This window comes from Anthonomus grandis, chromosome 9, assembly GCF_022605725.1.
Source record: "Anthonomus grandis grandis chromosome 9, icAntGran1.3, whole genome shotgun sequence".
NCBI lineage: Eukaryota > Metazoa > Arthropoda > Insecta > Coleoptera > Curculionidae > Anthonomus > Anthonomus grandis.
Genome location: NC_065554.1, coordinates 9315184 through 9329355, shown reverse-complemented (window position 1 = coordinate 9329355; position 14172 = coordinate 9315184). Strand labels below are relative to the sequence as shown.

Below are 14172 nucleotides of genomic sequence, written 5' to 3'. Positions count from 1 at the left end.
GTTTGACGGTACTTATAATTTAAAGAAAAGAAAATGCCTTTTAAATTAATGTTTATTCACAACTCGTGTTCAAAAAGAAATGGTTTAAGAACCGTGCTAAAAATACATAATACATATCACAGTAACACACTTCACCTCAATACATAAGACCAAATATCCAATAATACATATAGATAACAACCAATAATATATAAAGAAACGCTATACACAACTTTATTTAAAAAATAAAGAAGTTTGTTTTTCCTAAGAAAATTGTAATTATAGACTTTACATAATACAATAAATGTTTGACTCTAATAGTAAAATTCCTGTTTTCCAAAAATTCCTTATGATAAGCCTAGTAAAAAGTTTAAAGAGCGAAACTTCAGAAATAAAAAAGGTATAAACTCATTTGTTCAATCTAAGACAAAAGTATTAAAAAATAATACACAAAAAATATTTTTCGAAAGTGTCAAAAAGAATCTCCGGTGAAAAAAAAGACGCCTAGCCAATCATGTATATTTTCCATTTAAAATATAAATTATGGTAACAATAATATGATATTATACTACTATAACTTTTAAAGTTAGATAGATTTAAATATGAGGATATATTTATATAAAATATAGAAATAATAAGTACTAATACATTAATCATTTTAAGATGACAAAAAAGCGTGAAATATTTAGTAGTATAAAGAACAGTACAGTCTCCTTAAATTGCAGAGGTTCCAGACCTTTCGAGCATTTCCAATAAATTTTCAGGTACAATGTTGATACTACAAGTTGAAATTTTCGCAGCCCGAACCTTTACTCAGTCAGTCTTTACTTTTATAAAATAAATTCTCGATACTCAGCTAGTATTACCTTCCAAAATGCTTTTAACCGCATTTACCAATGGAAACTTCTTTCCGCCCATGCTTCCCATTTTGCAAGTCCCCAAATAATCATCTACATTTAAACTGTAGACCATTGCACCTCCAAAATTATTACTCTTGATAAACTCGGTTTTATAAGTAAGACTTTGGTCATCATCAAACGAAATCCATTCATAATATTTCGATGCATAAGGACTGTAGTTTTCCATGTCGAATATGGGAGTTATATGGTTCATTTGAAGAAAATTACAGATTGAAGGATAAGAAGCGAAGCCTGAAGTGCCTAATTTACCGTAGCCTGAGGCGGGAGCATATAAGTCGTGATTCCTAGGATTTTGTAATCTAAAAAGCGACACTTAATAATATATGGTTCATACTAAATAAACGTTCATGCACAATATTCAGCCTATTATGGTCAATGGTAGGTTAGAAGTTTACGGAAAACGGAACATAGTTGTCAATTTTTCTTTTTACAACATAGGTGATGTAACGATCAAAAATATTTTTAGCGATGCAGTGTTGCTTCTGATACCAAAAACTATCTCATTTCTAAATAAAAATGTTTCATTTTTTTTTCAAAACATAAAAACTCTTTCAAACTTTTCAAACACTCTAAATAATTTTGTTATTTTAAATAGAGTAGGAGAAAATAGGATCAGATGAGATCCTTCATGTTTTGGAAAGAAAACGCGCTGCTATCTACTCTGCACTCCAGAAACTGTTATCATTTCAATAAACTTTCATCGACGATCGCGCACCATCGAATTGTCAAACATGTTTTACAGTAAGATTTAGAGTTGAGCGAATTTTGAATGAGATTCGAATCATATTAGTAATTCGAATCAAACTTAGTGATTTATATCAAAAGATTCGTATTATTCGTTGTAATTAAATCATAGATACACTAGCGCTCAAAAGTATTTGCCCACATATGACTGTTTTAAAGTTATAACTAAAAATAATTAACCCATCAGTTATTCTTATGAAACGGTTTATTTATAACAAAATGAATATAAACAATAAATTTTTCAATTAATTAAATTTAAGAAAATCAAATTTTGGATTCATCTACATGTCCGCCTCGATTTTTAATAACAGCTTCACTTAGTTTCCGTAGTCTTCTAATTAATTTGTTCAAAGTTTCCTGAGGTATCTTGTGCCACTCTTCTTGGATGATCCTCCACAAGTCCGGTGATTGTGGGGGCCATACCATAACTTTCAGAAGATGTTGCCTTTGTAATTGACCTAAATATTGCTTTCACAATTTCGACGTGTGCTTGGGGTCATTGTCATGTTGAAAGACACTTAAAATTGTTTTGTGACCCTCTTTTCGAAGAAGTCCCTCTATTCTAACTGCAGATCCTCCGAAACAACCCCACACCATCACCGAACCACCACCGTGTTTAACTGAGGCCACCGTACAGTTTTGAGCGACCCTTTCATTGGGATAACGGCGAACAAAAACTCGCCTTTTCGTTCCAAAAACCTCGAATTTCGACTCGTCACTTCAGAGAACTTTCTTCCAGTCATCAATGGTTCATTCTTTGTGTGATTGGGCCCACTCAAGTCTTTTCTTCTTATTAACATCCTTCCGTAGCGGTTTTGATACGCTAAACGTCCTTTAAGACCAGCATTATAAAGTCGCCGTTTTACTGTCGAAACACTGACCGCTTTTTTACGCTCCTTGTTGATTTTTTCTGTGATTTCAAGGGCGGTCTATTGCGTTTGCTTGTAATTATAATATTTAAATCCTCCTTTGAACTTGTTGCTTTTGGCCTTACCGATCCGAGGTTTGTTGCTAATACTCACTTCTCTGGTGAATTTCCTAACATTTTAATCGACAGTCCGCCTTGGAATTCCCAAATCCGTCGAAATTTGACGGTTAGTCTTTCCAGCCTTATGAAGTCCAATGATAATACCTTTTGTTTCTACCGATAACTCTTTTGTTTTAGCCATTTTAAAGAACGTTGAAAAACCAGCAAAGAAACGGTAACAATCGTCAATAAGCAAGCGAAATTATTTACCAATGTTACACAAAATCAATTCTTGAAGACTAAACACCTTTAAATGTTTCAAATTTCATCGGAAACGAGCTGTAAACAGATTAGTTTTTTAGAAGAAGTGCATGTTTTCACTACATTGTTTGTTATTTGCAAGACTATTTTTAAATACTCAGTGTTTTTCAACGAACCATAGTTGATAGGTATGTTGTTTAAGCATATATGCAATTTACAAAAGAGATACAATCTAAATATAGGTATAAAGATAAGATTTTTGTATCTAATTTAAAATAATAATAAGAATACATGGTGGGCAAATACTTTTAAGCGGTAGTGTATATACAATACGCCGTTTACATTTTCCATCCGCCTCTGGTGAATGTACGTAATGTAAGTATGTGTGCCAATCTCATGTTCTCATGTTTTACCTTCTAAATCTCAGGCATTTTGAAATTTATATATAGAATAATTTTCTCTTTGTACCCTGCACGTTTGACAGGATTCACCCCTATCCAACGTCCAGAGTGTCTGTTTGGAATTTCCTAAACCTCATAAAAAAAATCTTAATAGGCCAAAGAAGGATATAATAAATTAGGTTTTACTCTGTTACAGGGCACCAAGTCTTAAATAAGTGAAGAAATGTTACTATCAAGTAAAAGAAATTGCTGTTGAAAACCTTACTGTGGGAACCTTTAGGGTGAATTAGGATGATTTCATCCTAATCGATGCAATACTATACAGATGTTACATACTATTGTGAATAAAAGCTTTGTTACTAAGCTTTTGACAAAGACTGAATCATCCAGAATCTGTTCCTTATGTGGCTTTTCTTTCATCTTCTTCACCCTTAACCCTGGACAAGGGAACCTAGAAAAGCACCTGGAATCTGCAGTAGGCAGGAAAAACACTGTAAAATTGTTTCCGGAATTAAAAATGCAAAATCAAAAAAATCGTTTTTGGCCCAAAATTTGCAGGGGATAACGCAGGGATATTCTCTAAAAAAATTTTAATTTTTAATTTTTTTTTGCAAAACCAATGAAGATGAGAGAAAAATCGTTGATTAAAATTGTTTGGGCCTGAGGGAAGCTACAATTTGCAAAATATTTCACCATTTTATCTATGACCATTTTCGAGAAAATTCACGAAAATCGTTGATTATTTTCAAATTTTCTCTAAAACTATGAGGAAAATTGCTGTGTTTACTATTGCATTTGATTTTATGTAAGGGTACCATCTCGGAAATACCAATTTCATATGCCGTATATCCTGCAAATAAAATAAACATCATATTGATTATGTTTTGGCTTGAGCCTAAAATTTACAACATTTCTCGAAGGAAATTAAGGAAACATTTAAACTTATTCAATAGCACAGAATAAAATTAATATTTCTTTCAGAAAATGAGAATCCCAGATATTACTCGATAAACCTAAATATGATACTTAAAACCCATATTCTGACTTAACGTAATATTCTTATGCAACTATATGCATATAAAACTTCTAAATTCAGAGCTTTAAATAAAATGAAGAGCAGCATGAAATAAAGAGAACGAAGAAAAAAACGCAAGTAATCAATCTGTCAGTTTTTGTCGCGTTACATTTTTATAACTGTAACTAGTTTCAATATTTTTAAATGTATTATGATTAGTTTTTATAAGTGCATATATATCTGTCTATCTATTTGTCTATCTTTTAGCTGTAGGAACTTTCTTTTTTTTATTGTTTCTTTTATTGATTTTGTTATTTCTCGTTATTTTCTTTTATTAATTTTTAATTTTTTAGATTATGCTAAATCTTCCACGAACAAGGGTAACATTTTGTTTATTCATTGCATATTGTTATTATTATTAGAAGAGTTAAGCCATTTATGCAGAGTGTTTCACTAATATTGCAAAAAAATGCTTTTCCTTACTTATAAAATAAAAAAATAGTATATTGTATACCTAGTAGGAAAAGCTTAACATTCCCGGGCGATCGTAAAAATTGCCAGTCGAGGCTCAAGCCGAGACTGGCAATACGGAGTCCGGGAATGTGGCTTTTCCTACAAGGTCTACATACAATTTTTTCGAAAATCGGGAATCATTAAAATTACGGTAAATTATTATTAATCATGTTAAAAATTTCAAATCAATGAAACATTGTTTCGTAACTACGGAAACGAAGTACATAATTTGAAATTGTCAAACTTGACGAGTGAAAAGTTTATTTGTGGCGTCTTTCCAAAGTATTGATTTTTTAACGTTTTAAAAAGCCAAAGTAACGTGTAAAATGATGAGTGATGATGACTGTTCCATTTCTAGAACCCCCCTAGAACTCACGGAGGCAGTGAATGCTGCATCATTGGAATTGTTACCAGTAAAATCTAGAAATAAGTATAACTATGCATACAACCGCTTCATGGACTACCGTACGAATAAAAATGTAACTTCTTTCTCGGAAAATGTTGTAATGGCATACTTCTTGGAGCTTGGTTCCAAGATGAAATCTTCAACTTTATGGGCCAATTATTCAATGCTGAAGGCAACCCTTGCAATTAGACATGATGTGGATATATCTAAATATTCAAAACTTCGGGCATTCCTGAAACGGCAAGCACATGCCTATAAGCCAAAAAAATCCAAGATTTTAACTAAAGAAGAAATAAAGAAATTTATTCAGGAAGCTCCAGATAAGGAATATTTAATGATTAAGGTAACTTACAAAACTTCAGTTTATATTTGGATTCTTTACATGCTTATTTATTGTTGTAGGTAGCTGTAATATTTGGAATTTCCGGAGCTTGCAGAATGGACGAGCTGGTTAAAATGACTGTACAAGATATACAAGACCTACTATCTAAACTTTTAGTTACCATACCGGATTCAAAAACCAATACATCAAGATCATTTATAGTAAACGAAATGTACTTAAATCTATACCGCAAGTATGTCTCTTTAAGACCAAGAGACATGAATACCACTCGGTTTTTTTTTAAGTACCAAAATGAAAAAGGTTGTAGACAAGTAGTAGGAATTCACCAATTTAGAAACATGCCTAAAATAGTGGCCAGTTATTTGAATTTGCCAAACTCGAAAGAATATACCGGCCACTGTTTTCGTCGGTCTTCTGCCACAATGCTTGTTGATTCTGGTGGAGATATTACTAGTTTAAAGAGACTGGGTGGATGGAAATCAACAAACGTCGCTGAAGGATATATAGAAGAGTCTCTTACTAATAAGGAAGAAGTGGCAAATAAAATTTTCACAGCAGAAAAAAATCAAGAAAGTAAATCTAATATTTCTAATACTGCAGTAACGTCCAATATTAGTTATTGTCATACAAATAAAATTATTAGTTTGGAAAATATTTAACAAAATAATGCTATTAGTTCCCAAGTTCTTCCAGTTTTCAATACTTGTACTAATTGTCAAATAACAGTAAATATAACAAATAATAAGTAATAATTTTAAAATATAATGTTAACCTTGTTTGTTGTTGTGAAAGTTTTAAAAATAAAATTGTTTAGGAAAAAACCTGTTCACATTTATGTTCTAAAGTTTACTGTATGGAAATAACATTTCCTTACAGTACAGAAATGAATATTTCCTTACTGTTATTTTCGATTGCCAGGCAACAATCAAGTTGGAGGAAATATTGACTTTTTCTTTCAAATATGTTGTCAAAAATGTTATTATTTCTTATCGATTTTCGGAAAAAAAGATTCTATAAGCCTATGTTAGAAAATCTTCGTTTCATAGATACAAGATATTAAATAGTTACGTAGAATAAATACGTGGTGTTTTATTTTCGTTTGTTCTAAATAATTTTTGAAATTTGAATCAAAATTAGTATTTGGACATTTTTCGGCATGTAAAATTCGAATTTAACCTTAGAAAGGCTCCCACTGGTAAGGAAGTAGTTTTTTACACTTGGTAAAAGTCATGAGCAATCGTTTTTTAGGTATTAATTATTTTAAATCCAAATAAATTTATTTTGGTATAAGCGGCAAAAAACAAGAATCCCTTAGATTGTTAGATGAATGGAAAATATCTATGTTGTCAAATATTTAAAAAAAATATGGTATAACCTACCATCGACCGTGATACAACATGTATACAGCGTTGCCAGATTTAACACATTTTCTTTCAAGAAAAAAAATTAACGTGAAAAAAGCATTACATGTCTCATTAATTACTCTAATACATATTAACATTAAAAATGTTAAAAAAAATCACTTTGTCAACCCCCTGTAATTATGGCGGTGATTGCAATTTAAGAGTTTTAAGCTTAAAAAAATCACAAAATTTACATTAAAGACAAGACGCAAATAAACAAATCAAATTTGGCAAACACAGCGCCATCTGTCACAATGTTATTTATTACCAACAGAATCAGAGGCAAGCAATTTATATAGTGAGATAACTGCGCCGAAAATTTATATGGTCGGCAACTAAACTACTACTCGTGTATAAACTATACCATAATTAATCAAGTCTCACCTAAACGTATGTCCATAAGTAGGCAAGCCAATTACAATTTTACTTTTGTCCATTCCTTTATAATTCCAATAATGACTAGAATAGTTAATATTCAATGTCGCCAAATAAAACAATTCACTGGACTTCGCATAGAGAGGAGAATTTATGCCAGTAAAAGGAGTTACTCCCGTGTAGTAATGATAGTCATATGACATAAGATTCACAAAATCTACATAACTAAAAGTACATATTATTAATTCCATTGGTATGTTTCCATATACAGGGTGTCCCGTTGAACTTGTAAAACCTTTTAACTGGGGTTAGGTCTTCCTATGGGCTATCGAAATATGTCAATATGAGTGAAATATTTACGGTTTTCGAGTTATAACCGAATCTTAAAATTTTTCAAAGATTCTGACCAAATTTTTTCAAAACGTCTAAACTACGCCAATGACATTATCTGTCTAACTTTGATAACTTTATAATATTGTCCAATCATGAAATATATATTTAGGACAGTAATCACTTTTTCAAAATTCTTCTTTATTGTGGAAATAATACAGGGAGTTCCCAGGATTATTACTTTTTTAATTACTATTTGTTTTGTTCTTATACTGTTAGAGAAATAATGAATGTTTTATCGTGACCATCAGTTTAAAAACTTCCCTGTTTCATTCTAATTTCATAATGGTGAAAAAATATGCGGGTGTCTTTGTGGCGTTAACTTTATAGTGTTACTATTTTGCCAAGAGTTTGCAGACGGTAGCTCAGAATTATGAGGCTTGGGATTGTTTGAAGGTTTACTTATGACTGGCTATTAAAGAATATAATCTTGATTATAGCTATTAAATAAGAGGGCGCCACTTAGTTTTTTTTTTATAAATGAAAGAAAACTAAGAAAAACACTTGGTATATAGGTTTCAATTAACAATTAAATGACCCTGGATAAAGTAGATTTAAAGAGGTAAAAAAAATATCTAAATACAAACAACCAAATTATATTTACATCAAAGATATATACACACCTCATGTTCTAATCTGTTAAATGTTAATAATTTATTATGAATTAAAATATGAATAATGTTGATATGATTAAAATAAGTTTGACAAAAGTAACATTTAAATTATGATTTCGCTACTAGGTAGATTTCAGCACTTGAAAAATAAATTGCAATAATTAAAATTTTTATATATTTGTATATATTTGTATATTGTATATTTAGTATATATTTGTATTACGCAGGGGAAAGTTCATGAACCTTTTTACCTAAGGCATATCAGCCTTAACCGAGTTATATCTACTTAACTACTAAAAAAGGTACTGAAAAATACTGAACAAAAAAAATAACTAAAATTATAGATAAGAAATTGACGTATTAAATTATGATATTGATTAAATATTTGTAGCAATAAATTGAAATAAAAGGTATATTAATAAAAATTTCAATAAGTGAGACAAATCTATGGTTAGTAATATTTAAATAAATGGAATAAACTGGGCTGTATACTCCTCCAAGAAATGAACGGCTAGCCTTCAAAATCGAGGCTGCGAATGTATGCCATTTGTAGCTTAGCTATCCGCACTGGGAATATCTAATACTAGCTCTAGTTCTGGCTCCAGCTCCACCGCTTTCAGCAATTTCCCGGGGAAATCAAAATCCTGCAGTCATCAACAATTGGAGAAGAATAAAGAGGTAAACGGAAAAGTAAAACCCTTGCTAAGTTTCATTCTCTATCTATCAAAATCTTGGGCATCCTGCACCAGAATATTGAAATAAACGGTTCCCTAAAGGAACAAGATTAAGGACTATCAATTACAAACCATATTGGCCACTTCCTGCTTCACAGACTTCGGAAATAAAAAACTGGCCTTTTACGTGCGCTTCTACCTGCAACACGGATTCACATTGACAGTGTGAATTTAAAGAAATATGAATAAAAGAAGTTGACTGAAATTATTAATGTAATTATTAAAATTAATGAAATGTCAATGGAGCGTTAGTGAACATAAGGAATAGAAAAATAAAACGCTACATCTTATCTCATAAAAAAGTTATCCTTTTTGATAGACTATGAAACACTCTTTTAGAAACAGTTAATAGTACGGAAAACTATCAGTAAAACCAATACAGTAAGCTCGCGTTAATGTGAACTCAAAAAATTTCGACTTACTGAAATGTTCACATTATGGAGATTATATTAAAAATAGCTAAAATTAAAATAAAAGGGAACTACATTGTATTTTATTTATGTTTGTATTTATTTATAAATTTATTTATTACAGTTTTAAGCATTATACAAAAGTTTTAATTAAAAAAATATGTAATTTTTGTCTGCACTTTTTAGGCTATAGCCTTTTCTTCTAAACCTTTTAGTGTAATAATGTCCTCTATGTCGACATAGTTTTGATTGGCCCATTGTATGACAATTTTCAAGGCTGCAAGAGCCTCCAAATGCGTAACTTTTTTTTCTTCAAAAGTTAATATCTCGCAGTCATTAACTACTTACAATTTCTAAATTGTATTAATCTGTATATATTGTAGATAATCTATTCTATTTAATTATTTATTTTTTTTTAAATTTTGTTTTGTTTTTCTTTTTTTTAATTGTGTTTTGTTTGTATTTTTGTGTCTTTTTTGTTTTACAGCTTTGTCTACAAATTGTAACAATTTCTTGACAATAAAGCATTGATTGATTGATTGATTGATTACTATCTTCTGAATCATTGCTATCGAGGTTTTCCTCCACTGCGTCTATATTCCATTCCTCAATGTCTTTGGGATTATAATCAATCTAAAAACAATCATATCTCAATGAAATTCTAAAACTATTACAGACTTTCTTCTTTTAATTTCCAAAAATCGAAAATTAAAAGGAGTAACTAGCACTAAATAATACCTGTTCAATTGTTTGAAGCAATGTAATGGTTTCATTAACTGCAGCTGCTCTAACATCATTTTCTAACATCTCTTTTAGTCGAGCTAAAGGTAGGTCATCCTCCTCCAAATTTTTTTCCAAAATATTATTCCAACATTTTGAAATTACTGAAGGCTCTATTTTTGCCAGGCCATATGCAATTGCATAATAGCATCTCTTAAAGTTAAAACTTTTAGGGCTTCAGCTACTCCTTGACCCTTTGATACAATTGAACTTAATAGGCCTTTTCTGTAAAATAGTTTGGTTATTCGCAAAACATTTTGGTCTAATGGTTGAATTAATGGTGTAACATTTGGGGGCATATAGACAACAAAAATGTGTCCATCAGAAGTTTTTAATTCTTCTGCCGGTGGATGCGAAGGGGCATTGTCTAACAGAAGAACGGCTTTTAAAGGAAGGTTTTTGCTTTGTAAAAATGATTTAACCTAAAAACCCAATTTAGTCTTAAAAAAATTAAAAAGCAAACAAAACTTTCACTTAGCTCTGGTACAAAATGCTTAAAAAACCAATTTTTAAAAATTTCCTGCGTCATCCAGGCATTTTTAGTGCTTTTATAGATGATTATCAAATCCTTTAAAACATCTGGGTGATTTTGCTTTTCCTAGTACTAAAGGCGTTAGTTTGTGTGATCCTGTAGCATTTGTGCACCCCAAAAGAGTTATTCTTTGTTTAGCTATTTTTAGACCAGGCGCTGTTTATTCAAAATTGCAACATAGGTTTTATCTGGCAATAACTTCCAATATAAACCCGTCTCATCTGCATTATAAATTTGATCTTCACTAAGATTAAGCCGCTTCATCTTTTTTCTTAAGCCTTCAATAAAGGGATTTACAAGGTGAGGCTGCGAGGACAACTTTTCACCTGCAATTTTAAGCAGCCTTATACCATATCGCCATTAAAATTTTTGAAGCCTTCCATCGCTTGCATTAAATTTATCGTTAAGTTTTAATTTTCTATGTAAATCTAGAGCCTTTTCTTTAAGCATATCACCGGTAACTGGCAAATTTCGTTCACGCTATTTGGTAAACCATTTATACAGCAAAGTTTCCATCTTGGGGTTTTCTGCACTTTTAAAGTGCATTTTTTTATTTTATTAGGTCTTACTCTCTCCAACAACTTTTAGAATTTTTTCTTCTTTATTTTTAATTGCACAAATAGTTGATTTTGCTATTTGATATTTCTTTGCTAGTGCAGTAACACTCATACCATTTTTGTGCTCTTCCAAAATTTTTGATTTCTCATAAAGAGTTAAACACTTCTTATTAATTTTAACCATTTTAAAAGGCCACTGCGCAAGATGCGATACTCTCTCTTATCTAATAAACATTAACTAAATGACCAAACAACGTTTCAAATGCGTAAACCCAATATCCACTAACAAGCCTAGATTCACATTATCGAAATATGGGTTTGTTCACACTATAGAATTAACATAGAAAAATATTGGTGTTCCCATTATTGAGTTCTTCATAAAATCGTAAGTTCACGTTACCGCGAGTATACTGTATTATTATTATGTTACGGACAAAAATAACGATCTCTGTTACTGTTTCATATTACTTTGAATTCAAGGAATTTTCAAAGGGAAAAAAAATTTGGACTTATGGATCAAATTTGCAAATTAGTAGGTAACAGAAATAAATAAATTCACTTCCGTCTCCTCATAATTTTGATATTATTATTTGAAACTTATTAAAAGCTTGCTTTTGTTTTGTTGCAACGCATTGCTAAGGTAAACAAATTGTCCAGTTTGAGTTTTTTTGTCACACTGACATTTGGTGATTATAAGAAATACTTGTTCAATTTGTTTTGGAATTAGTTTACATTGCCTTATGTTAGGTACACAGCGCGTGAGTATGCAGAAATGCATGTTATTTTGTTATTTATATTGTTATTAAGTGCATGAAGATTCATTCATTCAATTTCAATAAGAGCTATCCAACGACGAATGGGAATTTCAAAAACTACTGTGCCAATGCAACCAAAAAACCAAATGCACCCATTTCATGTTTAAAGAGTACCAGTGGATTACAGAAAACGGGTAGTATTTTGTCAAGATATGCTGAGAAAAATGCGTGCGGATCCAGAGTCTTTTAAGAGCATTCTTTGGAGCTTCGGAATCTTCAACATCCATAATTTACATGAATAAACAATGGAAAACCCACATACTATTCAGCAGGATAAATTTCAGCACCAGTTTAAAATTAACCTTTGGACGGAAATACTCAACAACAGGGTGATTGGCCCAGTCGAAATTTCCGATAACTTTAGCGGAGTAGCTTATATAAAAAAAGTTTAAAATTAAAGTTTTCCCTACTATTAACTGTTTCTAAAAGTGTTTATCAAAAAGCATAACTTTTTTATGAGATAAGACACCCGCATATTTTTCTCCATTATGAAATTAGAATGTCACAGTGTTTCATCAAAGTTTTTAAACTGATGGTCACGATAAAACATTCATCATTTCTCTTACAGTATAAGAGCAAAACAAATAGTAATTAAGTGAAAAAGCAATAATCCTGGGAACTTCCTGTATTATTTCCACAATAAAGAAGAACTTTAAAAAAGTGATTACTGTCCTATGGCATTTCTTGATTGGACAATATTATAAAGTTATTAAACTTAGATATTGTCATTGGCATAGTTTAGATTTTTTGAAAAAATTTAGTCAGAATCTTTGAAAAATTTTAAAATTGGCTTATAACTCGAAAACCGTAAACATTTCACTCATATTGATATATTTCGATAGCCCATAGGAAGACCTAACCCCAGTTCAAAGGGACACCCTGTATAATATTTTAACAAGTAGGTACTTACTCATTCATATAAGACACATCATAAGCAAAGTCAACTATTACATTTGGTGCTGCCACTGCCACCGTGAGTAAAAACTTATGCTTTTCTTGTCTAAAAAGATGTATGTACTCAAAAAGTTGCTTTTTTTACTTTAAAACATTATTACCGCATTATAGTTTTTCTTATTTCCAAAAGAAGTTGAGTAAAATGCATTTTTTGCTTGGGGTCATAATTCATATCTTCCCCAGGAAATTCCCAATCCAGATCAATTCCATCAATATTGTAATCTTTTACATAACTTAGGACTGACTTAATAAACCTAAAAGAAATTTTATACACATTCAAAAAAATTTCATAACGTATAAAAGACTTACGATTTCCTGTTTGTGTGATTCTTAACCATTTCAGGAAATCCGTTATCGTTGCCAGCACCCCCAATTGACAACAGAATTTTAAGATCTTTATTCTTATCTTTTAATTTTACAATGTCTTTCAAATATTCTATAAACGCGTGACATTAGCAGAGTGAATAATAATATAGTTGAATACACTCACCAAGGTGTTCATTATCCAGATAAATGCTATGGTTGACAACACTCCCGAAGGCAATATTTAAATGTGTACACAGATTTGGATCTATATCATTGATCTGCATTGATTGTTGATCACTTGGAAAATTATAGTAGCATACCAATTTAAATTTTTTTGAAAGTTCATGAGAGTGGAGATATTCCTCAAAATGACTATTTTTTTGGATATCTATAAAAAATCCGTCTGCTGGATTAATATAATTATAGACTGATGCTCGGTGTTGAATATGATCCACTGTTTCTGAAAAGAATAAAACGTTGGGTTATAAGCAAAACACACTAAGTCAATTTTTTTAAGTTTTGAGCTATTTATTTAATCTGATCACAGTTTCTTTATGGTAAACCCACTATAGTCTAAGAGCCAGCGACACTCGACCCTACGTCATCGGGAATTGTGTTATGAATAATAACAGTGCATAGCATGGACACGGGCGAGTATGGAACACCCCTGTTGACCGAGCGCAAAGGGGTTGCTTGTAACTATTGTGCTTACATCATCAAGAATTTTGACAATTTTTTTTTTAAATTGAAGCT

The 14172-nt window shown here is 31.0% G+C and overlaps 1 protein-coding gene across 1 annotated transcript in view; it reads right to left on the bottom strand.

Annotated features, from left to right (window-relative positions):
• Positions 1-482: 482 nt before the first annotated feature.
• LOC126740793 (chitinase-3-like protein 2) overlaps positions 483-14172 on the bottom strand; it is a 33514-nt gene continuing 19824 nt past the window's right edge. The window contains exons 3-8 of the mRNA XM_050446969.1: positions 13604-13879; positions 13423-13549; positions 13215-13367; positions 13070-13159; positions 7337-7552; positions 483-1198 (exon numbers count right to left, since the gene is read on the bottom strand). Of these exons, the coding sequence (XP_050302926.1) occupies positions 832-1198; positions 7337-7552; positions 13070-13159; positions 13215-13367; positions 13423-13549; positions 13604-13879 (1229 nt within the window). The 3' untranslated portion in view covers positions 483-831. The remainder of the gene's footprint in view (positions 1199-7336; positions 7553-13069; positions 13160-13214; positions 13368-13422; positions 13550-13603; positions 13880-14172) is intronic.